The following is a 21,816-nucleotide window of genomic DNA, read 5'->3' as shown; positions in this document are numbered from 1 at the left end:
GCAGAGAAATATTATTGTTTGACATCTAAAAGGAGAACAATGGAACAATTTAAAGGACTGTTGAGGTAAGTTTTTGTTTGCTTATTGACAAGGTTGCACTGATAATATTTAATCTAAAATGTCTTAAAATTCAGAATATTTAGATTATCTACTTTCTGACATGTTCGGTTGAAGGAAGTTGACTGAGATGATTTTATTCAAATCTCATTCCAGCTTTTAAAAAAAATAGCAATCTCCTTTCTCTACCCACTTTTCTCATTTTAATTTTTTTTGTTTCCATTATACTCAACATAGAAAGTTGGTAATATTTGAATCAATGTTTTCTAAATATTGAATATGACAGGTTTGATGATGAAAAGGCCTGAGAAATTTTGAGGAATTTTAACTATTATTTTGAAGAGGTGTCTCCCCCACCTCCTCTTGCCCTTCTGTCTCTTGTTATCCTAGAAAAAATAATGGGAAAAGAGATAAAGATTTGCAGAATTCTTTCATCCTTAAAATGCTTGAAGGCTATTATTTTAATAGCCTTCTTGATGGGTAAATATTTTTCACGCTAATGTATATCAGAAAATTTATCATATTACAAATTGTTTTTGGAAGGGCTATACATTGCCAAGCAACAGAGAATGAAGTTTTTAATTTTTTGGGGTGTATGCTTGGTTTCACTGAATATGTACAGGTTTTGGCTCCTGGCTATACTGCAATTGTACACCTGCCAAAGAGCTTCTAAAAAAATGATTTCCTCTCCTTCCATAGGATATATTGACTCATTTACCTTTAAATACATTATAGTTCATCCAAATACTCCCCCCACTTTATTGTTGCAACAGTGCTTACAATAGAATGCAACTCTTTGAACCCAGGTATGCATTTTCCAAATTGAACTGGATCACTTCCCTAAAATTTTTTAATTGTTTTTAGGTGCTCGAGGATATGGCTATTGCTGCTTATGATTCACTTCAATGAATATGTGAGGTCAGAAGAAATAGAAATCATCGGAAAAATGAATCCTGAATCCCAAATGAATATTGTGAGTTGCAGTGACGTGCGGTGAGGGTTATGGCTGGTGAGGCTGGTGACGTCATCAGGAAGGCGGAGCCTCAGCCTCCTGCTCACGTGGTCCCATTCCCCGCCTTCCTGAGTGAACATTAAGGGGACCGCGGAGTGCACTGTAGCATTGCTTCCTCCACCGGCCCCAGTCCCTTCCCCCCCCCTCCTTCAAGGTCTCCTACGAACCCAAAGCCCGATCCCCAGCTCTCTCGGGCAAGTCTTGAGCGGGGTGAATGGGAAAGCAACAAAAGGGGCTGCGCTTTTACCCCGCTCAAGCCTTGCCGCCTGCAGCCACCGCCCGCTCTCGCTGCCTCTTTCGTTGCTTTCCCACCTGCTGCCTCTTTCGTTGCTTTCCCACCCGCCCTCCCTTTCGTTGCTTTCACACCCACCCTCGCTGCCTTTCGTTGCTTTCCCGTGCCCACTCTCGCTGCCTCTCGCTGCCTCTTTCGTTGCTTTCCCACCCACCCTCGCTGCCTTTCGTTGCTTTCCCGTGCCCGCTCTCGCTGCCTCTCGCTGCCTCTTTCGTTGCTTTCACACCCACCCTCGCTGCCTTTCGTTGCTTTCCCGTGCCCGCTCTCGCTGCCTCTCGCTGCCTCTTTCGTTGCTTCCCCACCCACCCTCGCTGCCTTTCGTTGCTTTCCCGTGCCCGCTCTCGCTGCCTCTCGCTGCTTCTTTCGTTGCTTTCCCACCCACCTTCGCTGCCTTTCGTTGCTTTCCCGTGCCAGCTCTCGCTGCCTCTCGCTGCCTCTCGCTGCCTCTCGCTGCCTCTTTCGTTGCTTTCCCACCCACCCTCGCTGCCTTTCGTTGCTTTCCCGTGCCCGCTCTCGCTGCCTCTTTCGTTGCTTTCCCACCCGCTGCCTCTTTCGTTGCTTTCCCACCCGCCCTCCCTTTCGTTGCTTTCACACCCACCCTCGCTGCCTTTCGTTGCTTTCCCGTGCCCGCTCTCGCTGCCTCTCTCTGCCTCTTTCGTTGCTTTCACACCCACCCTCGCTGCCTTTCGTTGCTTTCCCGTGCCCGCTCTCGCTGCCTCTCGCTGCCTCTCGCTGCCTCTTTCGTTGCTTTCCCACCCACCCTCGCTGCCTTTCGTTGCTTTCCCGTGCCCGCTCTCGCTGCCTCTTTCGTTGCTTTCCCACCCGCCCTCCCTTTCGTTGCTTTCACACCCACCCTCGCTGCCTTTCGTTGCTTTCCCGTGCCCACTCTCGCTGCCTCTTGCTGCCTCTTTCGTTGCTTTCCCACCCACCCTCGCTGCCTTTCGTTGCTTTCCCGTGCCCGCTCTCGCTGCCTCTCGCTGCCTCTTTCGTTGCTTTCACACCCACCCTCGCTGCCTTTCGTTGCTTTCCCGTGCCCGCTCTCGCTGCCTCTCGCTGCCTCTTTCGTTGCTTTCCCACCCACCCTCGCTGCCTTTCGTTGCTTTCCCGTGCCCGCTCTCGCTGCCTCTTTCGTTGCTTTCCCACCCGCCCTCCCTTTCGTTGCTTTCCCACCCACCCTCGCTGCCTTTCGTTGCTTTCCCGTGCCCGCTCTCGCTGCCTCTTTCGTTGCTTTCCCACCCGCCCTCCCTTTCGTTGCTTTCACACCCACCCTCGCTGCCTTTCGTTGCTTTCCCGTGCCCACTCTCGCTGCCTCTCGCTGCCTCTTTCGTTGCTTTCCCACCCACCTTCGCTGCCTTTCGTTGCTTTCCCGTGCCCACTCTCGCTGCCTCTCGCTGCCTCTCGCTGCCTCTTTCGTTGCTTTCCCACCCACCCTTGCTGCCTTTCGTTGCTTTCCCGTGCCCGCTCTCGCTGCCTCTCGCTGCCTCTTTCGTTGCTTTCCCACCCACCCTCGCTGCCTTTCGTTGCTTTCCCGTGCCCGCTCTCGCTGCCTCTCGCTGCCTCTTTCGTTGCTTTCCCACCCACCCTTGCTGCCTTTCGTTGCTTTCCCGTGCCCCCTCTCGCTGCCTCTTTCGTTGCTTTCCCACCCGCTCTTGCTGCCTCTTTTGTTGCTTTCCCACCCGCCCTCCCTTTTGTTGCTTTCACACCCGCCTCTAAAGTGCGCCAAAGCCTCCTTCGTCCCCCCCAGCGCGCGCCCTTTTTATTTCCCGCAACACCCCCCCCCCATTTCGGGAAAGCTTTCCCCATTGCCTGGGGGGTGAGGGGGGCGGCTCCTCTCCCCCCACTCCCTCCGTCCCTGCCTCTCTCCTCAGCCCCAAAGCTCCGTCCGCGAGACTCACTTCCAAGGTGAAGCCCTTGTGGCAGCGAAGCCCTTGTCGCCCCGAGCTCTTGTTTGCACTTCCGCCCCTTATCTTTGCTCTTCCCCGCTCTCTCCCGCCAACCTCACCAGCTGCTTCTTTTGCCCTGACGTTTCCCGGCAAGGCAAAAGACTTTTGCATTGCAACAAACTTTTGCAACATCATTTGCAGCTTGGCCCGGAGCTCAGGCATTCTAAAACGCTTCCTTTCGCCCGTGGAAGAGCTCATGCGGGCGAAAGGAAGCCCACATCCCGCGGACTAAAACGCTTCCTTTCGCCCGCATGAGCTCTTCCACGGGCGAAAGGAAGCACTTTAGTCCGCGGGGTGCGTGTGAGAGGAGAGAATATTCAGGCATTCTCTCCTCCTCTCGTAAGCACCCCGCGGACTAAAAACGCTTCCTTTCGCCCGCATGAGCTCTTCCACGGGCGAAAGGAAGCGTTTTAGTCAGCGGCAGAGCTCAGAGCTTTAGAGGCTTTTTTAAAGAGGCAGTCATTCACGGTGAGCTAGCTAAGCTCACTTCAGCACTCGCCTTTTCCCCGTTTACATTTTTTTCCTTTTCATGATTGACAGTGGTGAGGCTCTGCCTCCCCTGCCTCCCCTGACCGCACGTCCCTGGTGAGTTGAACTCTCAGAAAATATTTTTACCAATTGTGTTCAATGGGACTTTCTCCCAAGTATGTTTATATACAATCACTTTTCTTTGTTTATATACCAAGGCCTTTTCTATGCAGATAGCAAGAAGATCCACTAGATGTCAGACATTGATTTCCCTTTCCTCTTATCCAGGGGTTGTCTGAATGTTTCTCCTTCCCCCCCCCCTGCAACTAAAGCAGCCTTCGATTTTACAGGTCAATCATGAAATAAGATACTGCATTGGGGACTGCTCCTATTTTGGGATTCAGAGGTACACATTTCTCTAATAGTGCATTCTGATTTGCACCCAGTCTCCAACAGTCAGATAGCATTTTGTGGCACATGAATGGGATCAGAAATGACTATGTTGATTTATTTTCCCCTTAGTATTGTTTTACCCACTGAAGCGCAAATGTACTTCTGAAAGCCTTTGGTATTATGCTGATACCAATTTCTTGTGTGTAACTAATGCTGCTTTGACTATGTGACAATAAATCTTTGGAAGTTCAAACCCAACCCTCTCCTAGAGAAATGAAATATTTTAAGAAATATTAAAAGGGCAAAATATTTCCCCTAAAAAGAGATGTAGAAACTCAAGAGAGGCAGAAACTCAGCGCCCCCACCTTTGTGAATGAGTCATTAAGGCCTAAGTCAGTCTATTCTACATAACAAAGACCTCCCCACTTCAGCTCCAGGGTGATGAAATTAAGGCATGGGCCTCAGGACATGACAGTCTAAGCACGTAATGGCGAACCTGTGGCATGTGGAGCCATTTGTCAGGGGATGTGAGGTGATGCCCTGTCAGCTGGCCAGCGCACATGCCTTCTTTTGAGGCCGTTATTCGCCCTGCGGAGGCTTCTGGGAACGGACTTCCAGTTTGCTCGTAGGGCTGGTTTTTGAAGGCTCCGGAGGTCGAAAATCGGCCCTATGGACAAACCGGAAGTCACCATTCCTGAACATCTGGACTCCCTGTAGGTCAGTTTTTTGCCCTCCAGAGGCTTCAGGGAAACTCCTGAGGCTTCTGAAGGGTGCCCGGGGGTGACAGGTAGGCTGTTTTTGCCCTCCCCAGGCTCCTAGAAAATGTGGCAAAAGCAGGGGGGCATAGCATTATGGGTGTGGCACACCAACGCATAACCGCCCTGTGCTCCCCCCCCCCCGCTTTTGGCACGGCAGCCAAAAACGGTTTACTATCACTGGTATAAGCCCTTTACCCATCTCACCACATGGCACCTGGGAAGATTACATCATCACCCAGCAAGTCAAGCAAGCTACAGCCTATAGAGCAGCCCCTGCACCGCCCCCTGGAAGTCTGACCACCAATCAGAATGCATTTCTTACACAGGAACGGGAAGTGAGTGGGGCCCGGAGAGGGCATAAAACGAGGGACTTACAGCATCTCTTCCCTTTTCTGCTCAAGAACTCCCATAGATCTCAGGCTATGGGATCCTGTCCACTATTAAACCATCTTTCCAAGAAGCCTCCATGTTTCCAGTGTCTTTTTCCCCACTTGGAACTGAACCCCAAAGGACATGTCTTCCAATAGGACAATGACTTTGATATTTTAAGGTTTAGCAATAAAGCCTTTCGTGAATTCTAGCTTCAACTGTTAGAAGAAGGTGGTGGTAGGTTTTTCTCTTTGCTTTCTTATAGAGTGGAATAATTCAGTTCTGGGGATATCCAGCAGAAGAACATGAAGTTCTGACAGAAGATGGCTACTACTTGACCCTGAACAGGATCCCAGGGCATACAAAGAGTAAGAAAAAAATTGTTCCCCAACCCCAATTTGTGTTGATCTTCTACAATTTGGGTCAGTATGTATGTATGTATGTGTATATGCGTATATGTGTTGGGGAATACCTACAGGCAGGGGACGCAGTGGCTCAGTGGCTAAGACGCTGAGGTTGTCAATCAGAAAGGTCGGCGTACAGAAAGTTAGCACCCACCCCTCTCCTAGAAAAATGAAATGTTTTGAGAAATATTTAAAAAGGCAAAATAATATATTTTCCTGGATGAGAAAAGGAGAAATATGTTGTTTTAAACAGAAAGTATTCCCCCACCTTTTCTTAATAGCCCACAGAAGATGTCAGTACTTAAGAGATAAAGAGATAGATAGCTCTATACATAAGCAAATACAGTACCCTCACCCAAGATCCAACAAAGGTAGGATTAGCCCTCAGCCACAATAGGAATTGCCCAACATCCATTCAGAACACAAGCCTCTTCATTGCATCCTCTCAGCAGTTCAAACTTCAACCAAACCAGGGACAACCTATAGAGCCAGCTATAACATGGCCACATGGGAGTCTGACAACAGCCAATAGAATACATGTTCTTGGCACAGGAACAGGAAGCTCATGTGCAAAGCTGAAGAGAAAGTATAACCCCCCCCCCCCCCAACTCCATGTGATCAGCTGCATCTGAACCACAACCCATGTTTCCTTTCCAATCAGCCTCCAGTCTCCATTTTGTCTCCAGTGCCTTTCTCCCGGCTTGGAACTGAACCACATGGATATTTCTTCACACACATGCATACAAAAACACACAAACAAAATAAAGCCATTATTTAAGGTTAAAACACTGCACAGAACTGATGCATCTTAAACATGTTATTGCATTTGTTTGTTCCTTAGACATGCCTGACTATTGAAAAGCAAATCCTCCCAGGGTAATGAAGATATATTCTCTTTTGAGATGTCAACAATTTGTTTTTAGAACAGAAATCAAACTGTAAGAATGGGTATACTATTTAGACTCAAGGAAATACAAATAAATTTTAAAGAGTAATGGTGTATAGATCAGGTGAGATCAGTGGTGGGATTCAGCGGGTTCACACCATTTCAGAAGAACTGGTTGTTAACTTTCTGAGCAGTGTGCTGAACTGATTATTGGAAGAAATCATTAGGGCAGAGAATTGTTGTTAAATTATTTGAATCCCACTACTGGTCCTCTTTGAAGAGGATCTGGATTATCATAACAAATTGATTCAAATACATGACCGAATTTGTCTTTAACTTTAATAAGTTTTCCAGTTAAATAATCATTTGGGCAAAAGGCCTATGTAAATATTTTTCATCTCATTGGAGGTCTTTCTGTCTTACCTGGGAACAAAATTCCCGCAAGAGAAGAAAAGAGCTTTTTTGATTTTTCATCAGCGGTCCAAATCACATGTTCAACTAAACAGCCCTATATTGGTAGCTATATTGTTACATATTGCAATTGATGAATGTTTTCATTTCCATAACTTCACAAGGTTCCAAATCTTCTGTACTCTTGCTTCATTGTTTGAGTATGGAAGGCAGCGTTTGGATAGCAAACCTTCCACACCAGAGCCTGGGCTTTATACTAGCAGATGCTGGATATGATGTGTGGATTGCCAATATCAGAGGAACTACTTGGTCCAGGAGGCACCAGCATTTCTCAATTGATGAAGAAGAGTTTTGGAATTTCAGGTATGCTCAGTTGGCATGTAAGTGATTGGAATTCATTTTGCAAGATGACATTTTAATGATATATATATATATATTTGCAATGCAAAGCCTTTGAACTCTATGTTGATCTAGATTACTATCTATTTAATATGCTGATAGTTGATTTGAATGATGCTACAATTATATATTTGGCAAATTTCTGGCAAATTTTACAAACACTTCCTAGATCTCCAAGCATTCTTTCTTGATTGGATTGTCTTTCCACTCAAGGACCAAATTTGCATCTTTAATAAGTAAAATTTAAATTTATGAAATAGAGGATTAGAGTGATAAACCTGTATACTAGGGGTCATCAACCCCCCCAGTCCATGAACTAACATCGGTCCATGGCATGCCAGAAACTGGTTCATGTAAATTAGCGAAGCCCCCATCCTTAGGATGCAGGCAGCATGCAAAACCATGGACCCTGTGGTCCGCAGAAAAACCTCTCTCCATGGAACTGGTTCCTGGTGCCCAAAAGGCTGAGGACCGCTAATGTGTACTATAGAAACATAGGCTGGAAGGGACCTTGGAGGTCTTCTAGTCCAACCACCTACTCAAGTCAGCCTTATATCATCCCAGCCAAATTAAGCCTAAGAGATCATGTGCAAATACTGGGACTAATAATATTTAATGTATGTAGTTATTTCTTAATTCACTAGATTTGTACTTTACCTTTCCAATCTGAAAATGTATTTACGCACTGCACCAGTTAAAAAAAGGCTGAGATAGATTAGGCAAATTTTCATTTCTGAACATTAATGACAGGCCTGTCCCAACTTGGGCATTTAGGAAATAAAGACCTTCAACTCCATGTGTAGCGAAAGGTATATTTTTACTAAAGCCAAGTGGTTAAAGCGCAAGCAAAGCCAGATCTGAATATTCCTGTGCAAACCCAGTGATTTTCCCTTCTCCTGGACTCTCCCCCCCCCCCCTTTGGTCATTTTGTTAATGTCCAATAGTATTCAAACTAGGTGTTTTGGTAACAGTTCTAAAGTTGGGTGCCTCTTTGGTGGGCATTTGAATTCCATTCTCTGGTACCTGTCAATCCCCCCTCCCCATATTCCCCTGCTTCCCTGCCACCACCACCACCCCTTTTAAGGCAGGATGACAGCAAAGTGAAGCAAGGCTGAAACAGTGTCGTGGCAGATGTGACAATTTCTTAATTCTGCTTTATTGCAATCCAAGAAAACATACAATTATTTAACATGTCCACAATGAGTATCATTAGAGTCAAAATTGTAAACAATAACAGCTATAATGATATCAATAGAAAACAATAAATAATTCAACAAAAGAACACAGTCAAAATATAAGGGAAAAAATAATGCTACAATTAAATGTAAATGTTTTAAAGGTAACAATTAACTAACTACCATTTATGGAAAAATTCGCTGTGCATAGTTTCAGTTTTAAGATAAATTGATTGATATAATCTTTTTTCTTTAGCTAGCACTAAATTGTTTTTGCACTGGATTGACTAATGTTTCTTTGAACTGTGTACGTTTACACTGATTTGGTAATTCAGCAGTCTTCATGTGTGCTTAGTTTTTATTAAATCAATTCCATTCATTGAAATCTTTCAATCAATTGAATGGAATCAACTCTTGAATCTAATTTGAACTTTGATTAAGGTTGAAGTTACAATTCATATCAGATCAAATCAAGCATGTCTAAACCTTAATGCTATAAGTTTTATTCCACCTACAAATTTTATTCCAAACCAGAACCAAATGAGTCAAGGAAATTTCTGTTTTTTCTCTTTTCCTGGGCAAACATATACATATCTGAGGGATGCTAATTTTGGTTTTTGTTAGTTAAATACACTTATAAGTAATTTAGGAAAAGGACCAATACATGGAATTAATAACTAAAAATTCTTTTCATTCTCAATTATATGTGTTTGGTTTCAGTTTTCACGAAGTTGGTATATATGACCTTTCAGCCACAATAAACTTTATCCTTCAGAAAAGTGGACAGGAGCATCTCTATTTTGTCTGCCATTCACAAGGCTGCAATATAGGTATGTTGAGAATGAAGCTATTGTACAAGGCAACATTTTGTGCATTCTTGGTGATGTCTAAAATCTTCAGAAATCAAATGAAATCATTGATATGTGAAGAAGGTCTACCTTAGGTATCAAAATTAATAGAATCACAGAATGGAAGGATCAAAAAATATTTCTGAGATCATTTAGTCCAGCTGACTTCCTAGTCCTCGCTGGACGGGGTTCATTGATGTAATTACCTTCTACCTGTTTGTAGAATCAAAACATTAATTGACAAATCTCATCAACTGTCATTCAACGTAGAATAGTTGACTCATGGATATGCAATTACAAACCAAGAATAAAGAAAAGTTGGGGAAAATGTTTACCCGTGCATCCCTATCTCCCTTTTTCCTATCTCCATTGATTTTCCATTTGTTTGTTTGTTTCCCACTTTCATTACTTTTCAAATGACTCAAGGCAGCAAACATACCCAATACCCCTTTCTCCTCCTATTTTCTCTACAAAAACAACCCTATGAGGTGAGTTGGGCTGTTAGAAAATGCCTGGACCAAAGTCATTAAAGTCATGGCTTTAATGGCCAAGGTGGGAGTTGAACTCATGGCCACTTGCTTTCAAACCAGTTGCTTTAACCACTAGACCAGTGGTCCTCAACTTTGGCGGCTGGCAGGGAGAGAGAGGGGTGGTGATGGTTCTGTGTGAGTGGCAGGCACGTGCTGTTGTGGCCCGCTGGCTGTCAGCAGAGCTAGCAGAAGAGTCAGATGAGGAGGAGGGAGAGGTAACGGGAGAGCCTGGGCCAGCTTCGTATCCTTTGGAACGCTCTGATGAGGAAACAGAATCAGAGGCAGAGGCAGATCCAGGTCCATCTGTCTTCCCCCAGGTGGAGAGGCAGCTGTCTTCGGGGCCTGAGTGAAGGGGAGGAACAGATGGAGCCCATCCCAGATGCGGGTATGCGTAGAGAGGAGAGCAACGGAAGGCAATAAGCCAGCTCTCAGGGAAAAGAAGATGTAGACACTAGCCAGCGCCTCCCTGGTTGGGAAATAAATAATAGGGGTTTGGGAGTGGCCTGTTATTGCAAACAACAGTTCATTTTCCACTATACATCAATCAGGTCAAATTCCTTTGCCAGAACTAGGTTTGCCAGGACTAATTGCCTTGTATTTGAGGTGCCAACTGAGTCTTCCTACTAGGAAATAACAGGAGGTGAATTTGCCTCAGCCGGTGTGAACAGGGACTGTTTCTGCTTGGCTTAATTATTGAAAGGCCTTTTTACCTTGAGTTCTCATGTAAACAGAGACTGATCCTGTCTGGTTTCAGAAGGTGGAAACGCTTTCCTTTGGGACTAATTACTTTTGGTTTTGTTTATCCAATGTGAACTGTTCGTCCCGCCCCCCCCTTTTTTTTTACTTGTGAGGAAGTAGTTTCTCATTGCTTGTGAAGCAAGAGAACACATGTGTGCAACTGCCTGTCGCTTGAGCGGCCTGGTTCTGAAGGGCCCACGGCCCACTAGTGGACCGCAGCTTGGGGCTTGGAGAACCCTGCAATACACAAAATGAGGTCTCATATAAGACACTTCTAAGATAAATGTTTCACAAATGAGAATACTTTGCAAGCAAATTGAGACCCACAGAGATCCTTTCGAGACATTTGCTGATCTTGTGGAAACTGAGCACAATCTCTCTCATGTTCCTTCGTACAGTGATAGCACAACTGAATTTGGACTCCATTCTTCTTCAACCATTGCAATCGGTGCTCATAATTGAATGTTTATTCAGCAAATTCAACTATAAAGCAACAAGACAGAGGCCTTTCCATTTCCCACATCAAAACATCTTTTGAGTTATATGTTACCAATAGATAACCAGTTGAAAATAAACTCATTCACATGCAGAGTTGTTGCTCAGGAGAAAACCACTTCTATGGAAATGGCTTTCTATTTATTGCATCCATTCTGATACTTCGTTCACTTCATTTTAAAATAAATGCTTAGTGATAAAACCTAGCTAGGTGGCAGAACTCAATTGACCGATTCTGAATCTGAAATTTCCCAGGAAAAAGCAAAAACCTAAGCTTGATCTGGAAGGTGAAAACTACTTTCTGGAACCAATCAAGGATAAACCCCTCATGCGTTGTTGCTAAATAAACCATATCCAATGAGCCAAGCTTAATTCAAAATGTAATCAGCATTCCTACAATTATTGCAATAAAAGTCAAATTAAAGGACACTAATGGAAATCTTTATCTCCAGGCTTTGTAGGATTTTCAATAATACCTCAACTGGCTGCTAAGGTCAAGATGTTTCTTGCCTTGGCCCCTTTATATACCCTTCAGGATACGAAAAGTGTGCTATTGCAACTCACACGTTTGCCAGAGTCGTTGTTGAAGGTAAGCCTGTAAGCCTTTTATTTTCCTGGGGAGGGTTGTTAGTATTCTGGGAGAATAGAGCATTAGGTTTGGGATCGAAAAAGGCAAGGTGGCACCTGCAAGTACTATAGGTCATGGTTCCAAGTAATACACCCATAATAAAGAGAATTGTGAGGCAAGTAGTTTTCTCGAAGAACTTGGAGAAAACCAACTCTGAGTATTCCTGCATTTTTCACCTATTTAAAAGTAAAAGTTTTCCCCTCTTCCCCAAACAATCAGTCCCATGGTCCAATCATCGCGCCTTCTAGTTGCATGGTAACTTCACTTTTCCTCTCTCTGACCACCTGTGGCAATGTCCTTGGTTCCCAGGAGAAAGTATTATGTTTTGGCTACAACCCCATCTATCTCTATATCCCCCTCCCAATCCCTCAGCTCCAGTGCGGCAGCAATTAAGCTCAAAAAATGGCACCGCTGAGGCCAGCTTCAGGGTTGACATTGTATGTAATTGGAGCCCTACCCTTTTGTATACTCATAGATGGCATAAGCACATAGAAAGGGGAAGGATTCAATTTATGGATATAGTCTCCATTCTGACTGCTTATACTTTACTTTACTTTATTGTCATTTTACGTATATACACAGTATACGCATACAACGGAATTCACATAACACCCAGAGACCAGAGACCAGGCCCAACACACATAACAATCCCCAAACACCCCCCACCCCCCCACCCAAAAAAATTCCCCACACAACAGACTAAGTAGTGCTGTCCAACAGCTCACTGATGGTGGCCCTTTAGTTCATTGTTGAGTGCAATTATAGCTCTGGGATAAAAGCTATTCAGAAGATGTGTGGTCCAAGTTTTAATTGTTCTGTATCTTCTGCCAGAAGGCAAAAGTCTAAAAAGATTGTAAGCAGGATGGGAAGAATTATGATCACAATTGAACCGCAAATTTTTGTTGCTAAGTGAAATGTTTAAGTGACTTTTGCCCCGTTTTATGACCTTTTGTGCCACAGTTGTTAAGCATATCACTGCAGCACTGTTCCCTCTAAGGTGCATGGCTGCGCGGCCACGCCAGTTCAGGAAAGCAAGCCCGGGGAGGTCCTTTGTGGGCGGCCAATCCTAGCTGCTTGCGCCCAGCGCTGCAGCTAAAGTAAACCCCCAAAGCCCCTGCCACTACCGGAATATCTGCTGCCGCCTCCTCCTCCTCTAACAGCACCACCACATTTGCTGCCCGACGCTGTGGCTGAGGTGAAGCCGCCAAAGCTCCTGCCGGCGCCCCCGCCCGTGGCAGCATCGCCTCCCCCTCTGTTCGGAGCACCTGAGCTGAGCCCCGCATTACCCCTGCCCCCTCCTCCTCTGCTGTGCTTTTGAGGAGCTATGAGGCCGCGGGAGCCAGTAGGAAGGCGGCGGAGGGGGTGGGGGCAGGGGAAAAAGGCCTCATGGCTTCTCAAAAGCACGGCGGAGAAGGAGAAGGCAGCAGGTGTAACGCGGTGCCCAGCTCAGGTGCTCCGATTGGATGGGGGCGCCAGTGGGAGCTTTGGCGGCTTCACTCCAAATGTGGTAGTGCTGTTGGAGGAGGAGGAGGAGGCAGCTGTTATTCTGGTGGCGGCAGGGGCTCGTCGTCGTCATCATCTTCAGCAGCAGCCCTGCCCCCTGTGAAAAAAGCCAAAGATGGAGCAGATCCAGGCAGATGACGTCGCTGCAACATGACTGGAGGAGGAATTCTGGGAGTTGAAGTCCACAAGTCTTCAAGCTGTCAGGTTTGAAGACCCTGGGTTTTTTTCTAAAGGGTTAGGGGTGCAAGGGTCTTGCAACTTGACAGCTTTAAGACTTGCATGCTTCAATGCCAGAGTTCCTGAGCCAACATGACTGGAGGAGGAATTCTGGGAGTTGAAGTCCACAAGTCTTCAAGCTGTCAGGTTTGAAGACCCTGGGTTTTTTTCTAAAGGGTTAGGGGTGCAAGGGTCTTGCAACTTGACAGCTTTAAGACTTGCATGCTTCAATGCCAGAGTTCCTGAGCCAACATGACTGGAGGAGGAATTCTGGGAGTTGAAGTCCACAAGTCTTCAAGCTGTCAGGTTTGAAGACCCTGGGTTTTTTTTTCTAAAGGGTTAGAGGTGCAAGGGTCTTGCAACTTGACAGCTTTAAGACTTGCATGCTTCAATGCCAGAGTTCCTGAGCCAACATGACTGGAGGAGGAATTCTGGGAGTTGAAGTCCACAAGTCTTCAAGCTGTCAGGTTTGAAGACCCTGGGTTTTTTTTTTCTAAAGGGTTAGGGGTGCAAGGGTCTTGCAACTTGACAGCTTTAAGACTTGCATGCTTCAATGCCAGAGTTCCTGAGCCAACATGACTGGAGGAGGAATTCTGGGAGTTGAAGTCCACAAGTCTTCAAGCTGTCAGGTTTGAAGACCCTGGGTTTTTTTTTCTAAAGGGTTAGAGGTGCAAGGGTCTTGCAACTTGACAGCTTTAAGACTTGCATGCTTCAAATGCCAGAGTTTCTGACCCAACATTTTGGTTGCTAAGCAGGAGCGTTGTTAAGTGATACTATATAATACTTTTAATTAAGCGGGTACCTTGAATAAACATAACTTTGAGTTTCAAATAATACTGATTTTGTTGTTGTCTTAGGTGACACCTGTGAAAAAAATTCAGGTGCTGCTCAGGCATAAAAATGTGCCGCTCAAACACTATACTTTTCTGCTCACACTGAAAAAAAATTAGAGGGAACATTGCACTGCAGTTGTTAAGTTAGCAACACAGTTGTTGAGTGAATCTGGCTTCCCCATTGACTTTACTTGTAATATGGTCACAAAAGGTGATCACATGGCCCAGGGACACTGCAACCGTCATAAATATGTGTCAATTGCCAAGCATCCACATTTTGATCATGTGACTATGAGGATATTGCAATGGTCGTAAACATGAAAATTGATCATGTTACTTTTTTCAGCATTGTTGCAACTTTGAAAGGTTACTTATCGAACTGTTTATAAGCTGTGCTCATAATAACAATCATTTTGGGAACATCCAGTTTCTCCAGCAATTATTTTCTGTGAGCATTCATAATATGCTGAGTGCGAGAGATTGTATATAGATAGGAAAGTAATGGAAGATTAGACATTTGCAGTCAAGAGTCTGGTGATAGCTTATTTTATCAACAGCAACTTGGGCTCCAATGGCAAGAAGCCTTTAAAATCCTTCAAACAAATTTCACTGTGATGAATTCCTTATGAATGAGAATTGGAAATCCCTCTTGTGGTTTCCAAGATTCTGTATTTACGCAAAGATCACAGTAACCATATTTAATGAAGTCTTATACTGCTTTATCTTTTGATCTGGCCCAACTGACACCTTCAAAATATGTATGCTGTCCAAATGCTAAAAAAAAAACCACACACACACACACACACACACAGAATAGAAAAGCACAAATAACATGGGTGGGTTGCTTACTTACAGGTTCATAAAACTGTACTGAAATAGAGGCTGTTGCGGATTGAGTGGAGTTTATTTTTATCGTTATTTATATATCAAATTTGGAAACTGCCCAATGTATTCATACAGCACTTTCAAAATAATGCTATAGTGTGAAACAATCAGCAGAAACAATTTGAGAAAATGAATGTACTCTGTGTCCCTGAATTAGGCCAACAAAGTAATCTTAGAAATGCGTGTAATTAATATTCAAAATGTGAACTGTCTTTGTGATGGATGTACAGATTATATTTGGTACAAAAGAATTCTGCTTGATGAGCCCCGAACTGAGAGCACAGCTGGCCAGAATGTGCAGTTACCAACCATTAAGCATGATCTGCAAGCAAGGTCTTTTTCTGGTTGGTGGTTTCAGTGAGAGAAGTCTGAATGTGGTAAGTACAAAAGGAATATAATATTTAAAATTCAACAATTCCTATGTTCTTTTTCCTGCCTGGCTGCCCCAATGAGGAATACAATCAGAATCCATCGGAGTTGCCTAACACATCTGGAGGGTGTTAAATGGGGGAAGTTCAGCATTAGTTCATAGAAGCTATAGAAGTCTTGTCGTGAGGTTTGTAGATGTTGTTATTGTTTAGGTGTTCTGGCCTGTCAGCTGCCGCCCCCTCCAGCAGCCGAATCAGATGAGGAGGTGGGTTGGGAGTCAGGGCCAACATCAAGGCAACCGGAGAGCTCCAAGGGGGAAGAGGGAATGGAGCTGTCAGAGATAGAGACAGAGGCGGAGCTTGGGCCGTGCATCAGCCCTCAGATGGAGAGTCCATAGCCCCCAGGTCTGGAGATGGCTGATGAGAAAGAAGAGGAAAAGCTGGATCCAGTGCCTGATGCACAGATGCGCAGAAAGCAGAGGAGAGGAAAGCAATGGAAATCTATGGGCCAATCCTTGGGATGGAAGAGCAATCGCTGCTAGCGAAGCTCTGGGGTTAAAAGGCAGGGGGCAGAGATGAATAGGTGTGGCAGACAACTGACTGCTGCTAACTGACTTGTTAGCCTGCTGTGTATGTGTGTGAGAGACAGAGTGTTTGCTGGGGCTGCTGGGGCTCCTAATAAAGGGAACATTTAACTACAAAGGATTTATCGTTTTGGGGAGCCGGGTCAGAACAACAGGAAAACCCTTTGCATGTCTAGATTGGTGAGAAAATTTGACCTTGCAATTTCCATACACGTCATGGGACCTAAAATAGATCTCCTCTAGCCAATTGATGCACTGTGGGCAGGAGGCACAAGGGAAGGCATGCGACATCATGCATAATATGAGGTCATTGCTCAAAGGATTGCACAACCATTGCATAATTTGCATTGTTTGCATGATGACTTCATGAGACACATGATGCAGTGGTCACTTATTGGATTCCTTATCATTTGTGGTTGATCCTTTGAGAGCCTACTTGAATTTTCAGCTAAAGCACAAGCAGTTGAGTCACTGTGTAAAAGGCACGTAGCTGGATAACTTCAGGCCTTTATGATCTATCCATGTCAGTGTTTGCATCTAGCTTGTCCAATGGGATGCTTTTGCTGACTTTTCATGTGGCCATACTGCTACAGAAGTCAATGGCAACATTGAAGTTGCTGTCTATAACTGTCTCAATGCAGGATTTCTCTGGGGAATGAAATGAATTCTCAAAAATTCACAATTCTCTTACAGAGTCGGGTTGATGTGTATCTATCACGATTCCCAGATTATACTTCTGTGAAAAATATAGTCCATTGGAGTCAGGTACAGTAACTGCAAGTGAAAGAAAAGTATTTCAACATATCTCCCTTTGATGATAGTGTGGTAGTGTTTTGCTTGATTGGAAGACACCAGCTTGATCCACAACTAGAATTTGGTGGACCAGGACTTCCAACCAAGTAGAATATTAGGATTACGAAGATGTTCTGGAGTGGCATGACCTCTAATGCAGCATTTCTCAATCTTGGCAGTTTAAGTTGGTTGGACTTCAAATCCTGGAATTCTCTCAGCCAGAATTGGGAGGTTGGGAAAATTCTGGGAATTGAAGTCCAGAGAGCTTAAAGCTGCCAAGGTTGAGAAACATCGCTCTAGTGGAAATTTTTGTAAGATCCCAGAATTTTGAGGATCACCATTTGCCAGTTTGGTGTGAGCTGGTGGCCTAGAAACCAGTACATTATGAGTTGTAGTCCCACCTTATAGCCATTTACACTTTTCCACATGCAAACAGAAACAGATTAAAATAAAAATATTAGGTTGTTGTCAGGAATTATTTCCGCAATTTTACCACAACCACCTACTGAATCCCAAAATATAATATACTTCCAAAGTGATCAGTCCACATTATATCATTATTAATGCTTCCTACAATCCTTGATCACAAAAAACTCTTACTTAAAAAAAGCCCCTACAGCTAAAAATCAGAAAGCAGTTGTCCAGGGTGGGGATAAAAAAGGAATTTAAGTGCAGTTGTACAGTTGAGGCTCGACAGCATCTCGGGGCTGGCATTCCTGGTTCCCACAACCTGTCACTCATTGCAATTTAAATCTAATAAAACATTCTCCCATGTAAAAAGACCTATGACCTAATCTTAATTCTGACCCTAAATGGAAGTGCTTTGATTACAGTGTAAGGAAGAGTTCTAAAGGTTGGGAGGCAATGAAAATTTGTCTTGGGGACCTGCGGGTATATGGTGAGATAGGTCAAAGATTGCTACATAGATAATATACAGCAAATCTATTGTTGAAGAAGCATCTTTATTTCATCAATTGTCCTTGGTGTGAAAGTTATGGCTGCATTTTTGTTTTGGAAGCACAAGTTTGTGTTTTGTTGAAGGGTCTGTATACATATCCAAACATTGTTTGCTTTTGTTTTCCAGACGTCTCACTCAGGTCAATTTGCATATTATGATTATGGCTCAAAGAACAAAGATATATACAACCAGGTAGGAATTTATAGATTGTGGATACAATTTTGGAATAGAATTTTTGGAAAGTCCTTTTCAGTATATAGATATTGGTCCATTTAAAAATTTATAGTCCTGTCACATTCTCTGATGGCTTGTAAAACAAACTGGGAAATGTACAACAGGAAAAAAGGGAAGAAAAAGTCACCCCATAAAGATGTTTCTGTCCCAATAGTAAACTACAGCGTATAGATCATGAATAGGCAATGCCTTTACTCTAAAACTGGCACTGGTTTCACTGAACAGTGAAATGAAGATCTCACATCTCCAGAATCTCAAATGAAGAAGGTATCTTCTACACTTTGATTCCCAGGAAGTGATCAGAAAATATAAAGACATCAGATAGCTATTCAGAACTAGCTATAATTTCTCATCTATATGTAGGGTAGATGTTCAGCTTCATTCAACAATGACTAAAAGCAACTGCTACCCTATCAAGTATATTCTCCACTGAAGGATTTGCCTTGTAACCTGTCCACATGCCATTGAGAATGAGAAATTGATGTTGTTCTGGAAACTCTTAAGACCGACAAATGCTTTTATTTTAGCACAACCAACATGGATAATGATAAAAGCACCTTTTATTTTCCAAATTAAATGGAATTTCCATTGATTGCTACCATGTATAGATGAAAATCTTACTGTGATCATGTGCAACTTTATAATAGTTTTTTCTTCTGATGAGAAATAGCTAATTTGACATCAAGACCTCCTGATATCATATTTGACCTGAGACCCTTGAGTATTATCTGTCATACTCCCTCTGTAAGTTGCCACACTGAAATCTATCAACATGTTGGAAGGGAAAAAGTATTAAATATATAAGGAATAGTCATATTAATTAATTAATGTAAGAATAATTTTAATTTCAATTACATTTGATCAATTTTATCTTTTGTTTTGGCTTTATCATCAATTTTAACTTTCGAGTGGTGCGGTGGCCTGAGAGATGGAGCTCTGGCCTCACAATCTGTAGGCTGTGAGTTCAATCCTAGGTAAAGACAGATATTTCTCTCTCTGGGCACACTGAGAATATATCTGCTGAAAATAATTCTGCTTTGGCAACGGGAAGGGCAACTGGCCACTAAACAGCTGCATTCAGTTGTCCAGCATCATTCCACAAGGGATTATGGTGTTCATTAAAAGAGGGTGATAATTATCCCCATGCTGGCTGGGGAATTCTGGGAGTTGAAGTCCACAAGTCTTAAAGTTCCCAAGTTTGGACACCCCTGACTTAGACTGATCCAAAGAAATTAAAGAAAACTAAAGTGAAGTGAAACAAAATGAAAATTGTGCACAGCTGTACTATGAAAAAAGGACAAGGGCTGAGATCATAATGCATTTGTACTTCAATACACCATATCATTGCTATAAAAGTTCACTGTACCTGAAGAGTACTTAACCAAACTTCACTGATCTTAGATTGCTAACCAGGATTAATGTGGGTTGTTCTTAGATGGTAAGTGGCAAGAAAATCCACAAATATATTTACACACTGCATCCAAGAAACCACCAAAAGTAGAGGTTGACTTAAGGGAATAGATAAATAATAAGCGGATTCAATTGGATTGAATTTTTAATCAATTAATTTTCTTTCTCACCTTGTTTTTTTTTTAAACCAAGTCTCCAGATTAATTTACCATATCAATTACCATGAATTAAAGTGTATGTGAAGATATTGTCTCATTGATTACTATATTATTTATTTTTCCCCAGACAATTCTTCCGTGCAACATAGAAGCCTTAAAAACTAATTTAATTACCATAAAATTAAATATATGTGAATGATTACTTCATTATTCATTTTTTTCCCACAGACAACTCCTCCTCTGTATGACATTGAAGCAATCACCATCCCAATAGCCATGTGGAGTGGAGGTCAGGATTGGGTTTCCCAACCCTCTGAAATTGCACAATTGCAACATCGAATTACTAATCTCATTCACGAGAAGAAGTTTCCCAAATGGAACCACTGGGATTTCATTTGGGGTCTTGATGCTCCTTCCTGCTTGTATAGAGAAATACTTGCTTTGATGGCAACGATGTAGGAGGGGGAGACGAACAGGGTATGTTATGGTAGCCAAAACTCAGGAGTCTGGTAGCATTTTTTAATGACTAGAAATTTTATTATAGGCATCAGCCTTGGTGAACTGTAACTGACTTCATCAGGTGCACAAAGTTGCTAAATTTTGTAGGATTTAAATTAGGAAAGACATGTAGATTTATGCAGCTATAGGTTCCGTGTGAGACAAACGGCAAATATATTATCAGTTTAGTCTTTAAAACCCATTGTGTTTGTTGATACCTTAAGAGACAGCCTGAAACCATGTTCCTGTTGTATAAGATTTCTTAGTGTGAATTCCATTTTAAACACAAATATCAGACTAAGGATTATGCAGCATAACTATTAATAAAAACTGCTTAATACAGCACGAGTTCAAAGTTAAGTTCATTTTTACACTTGTCAAAACATTTTCCATAGGCATTCCTGGGGATTTGGGGACATGTATAGGGGAAGTTCTATAGGTGAATTTTTATGCACCACCACAGCAGTTCTGTCACTTTCTTTTTATCCCCTCAAGTGGTGATTGCAATATTTATTATTAAGGTCGGTTGCACAGGCAAACAGATTTTAGACTGGGTGTGGCATTTTTATTCATATATTTTTATCAACCTGTCAAGATCTTCCCAAGGACCTAGGATAGAGGTTGATATTTGTTGGTGTTAAAAGTATTGTCACAGGATGTAAACCACTTCCAAAATCTTGTCAAGAAAATGGCCAGGACAAGCTGTTGCTAGGTGTGAAAATTAACCTAAAGCTACAGAAGGAGGAGGAAGAGGAGGAGGAGAAAGAGGACGAGGAGAGGAGGAGGAGAAGAAGAGAAAGAGAGGAGGAGGAGGAAGAAGAAGAGGAGGAGGAGGTGGAGGTGGTGGTGGTAGAGGAGGAGGGGGAGGAAGAAGAAGAAGAAGACAACGACAACAAAAGCAATAAAGAGTGCGACATCCTTATTCTGAAATAATCTTTTGGGGTATAAATTCCAGAACTTGAAATGAGTTGAAAAATGTAAGAGACATGCAAAACCTAAGAACAATCACATTAGATTATGTGGCTTAATTTGAAGAGGGCATATCAGCCCAGGTAATACAGATGTTTTTGATGTTGGAGACAGCACTGAGAGTCAGTTGGAGGGTTTGAGTGAGTCTGCCCTTTCCTGGGCCGGCTTGGGGAGGATGCTGTGAAATGGGGGTTATGGAGAGGTGGAAGCCTGTTGAAGCAGAGAGCTGTAGTAATGTGCCATGGGGCCTCCTGTCCTTATCCATCTACCCAGGGTGCTTGATTGAGTGAATGTAACAATGGTTGGAGGGGGGGATGGCAGAGCCCTTTATCTTAAAGAAAGTTGGTCAGGGTGTTAAGGGGAGGATCCCCTCAGGAGATCTAGGGTAGGACATTACATATAGGTGGTAATGGACATGGGCAGGCTCAGCTCTTCCTGAAACTTGTCACCTATAGATACTTTCCTTGGATTTTTGTTGAGCCCAAATTTTGTTGAACTTTTCAACATTGATGAAGGGATAGGACCTTATCAGGCTTGGCTGAAAGCTCTTCTCTTTTCAGAGACATCTAAGATCCATCACTGTATATCTCATACTACTATCT

The 21,816-nt window shown here is 43.3% G+C and overlaps 1 protein-coding gene across 1 annotated transcript; it reads left to right on the top strand.

Moving 5' to 3' along the window:
- Positions 1–12: 12 nt before the first annotated feature.
- Positions 13–20,488, top strand: LOC309393519 (putative lysosomal acid lipase/cholesteryl ester hydrolase). The gene is made up of 10 exons (XM_081955830.1): positions 13–65; positions 922–1,030; positions 5,558–5,660; positions 7,158–7,356; positions 9,288–9,397; positions 11,631–11,767; positions 15,474–15,620; positions 16,889–16,960; positions 18,072–18,137; positions 19,976–20,488. The coding sequence occupies exons 1-10, from the start codon at positions 40–42 to the stop codon at positions 20,204–20,206; spliced, it is 1,200 nt and encodes a 399-aa protein (XP_081811956.1). The 5' UTR covers positions 13–39; the 3' UTR covers positions 20,207–20,488.
- Positions 20,489–21,816: the final 1,328 nt, after the last annotated feature.

Source organism: Natrix helvetica (genome assembly GCF_964273705.1).
Source record: "Natrix helvetica genome assembly, chromosome: 5".
Taxonomy (NCBI): Eukaryota; Metazoa; Chordata; class Lepidosauria; order Squamata; family Natricidae; genus Natrix; species Natrix helvetica.
Note: the sequence above shows the minus strand (reverse complement) of the source record. Positions and strands in the feature narration are given on the sequence as shown.

Excerpts from the sequence above, each read along its gene's own strand:
- LOC309393519 (XM_081955830.1), top strand. The coding sequence starts at position 40 with ATGGAACAATTTAAAGGACTGTTGAG. Across the intron at positions 66-921 it reads CAATTTAAAGGACTGTTGAG|GTGCTCGAGGATATGGCTAT; the intron begins GTAAGTTTTTGT and ends AATTGTTTTTAG. Across the intron at positions 11,768-15,473 it reads TGCCAGAGTCGTTGTTGAAG|ATTATATTTGGTACAAAAGA; the intron begins GTAAGCCTGTAA and ends ATGGATGTACAG.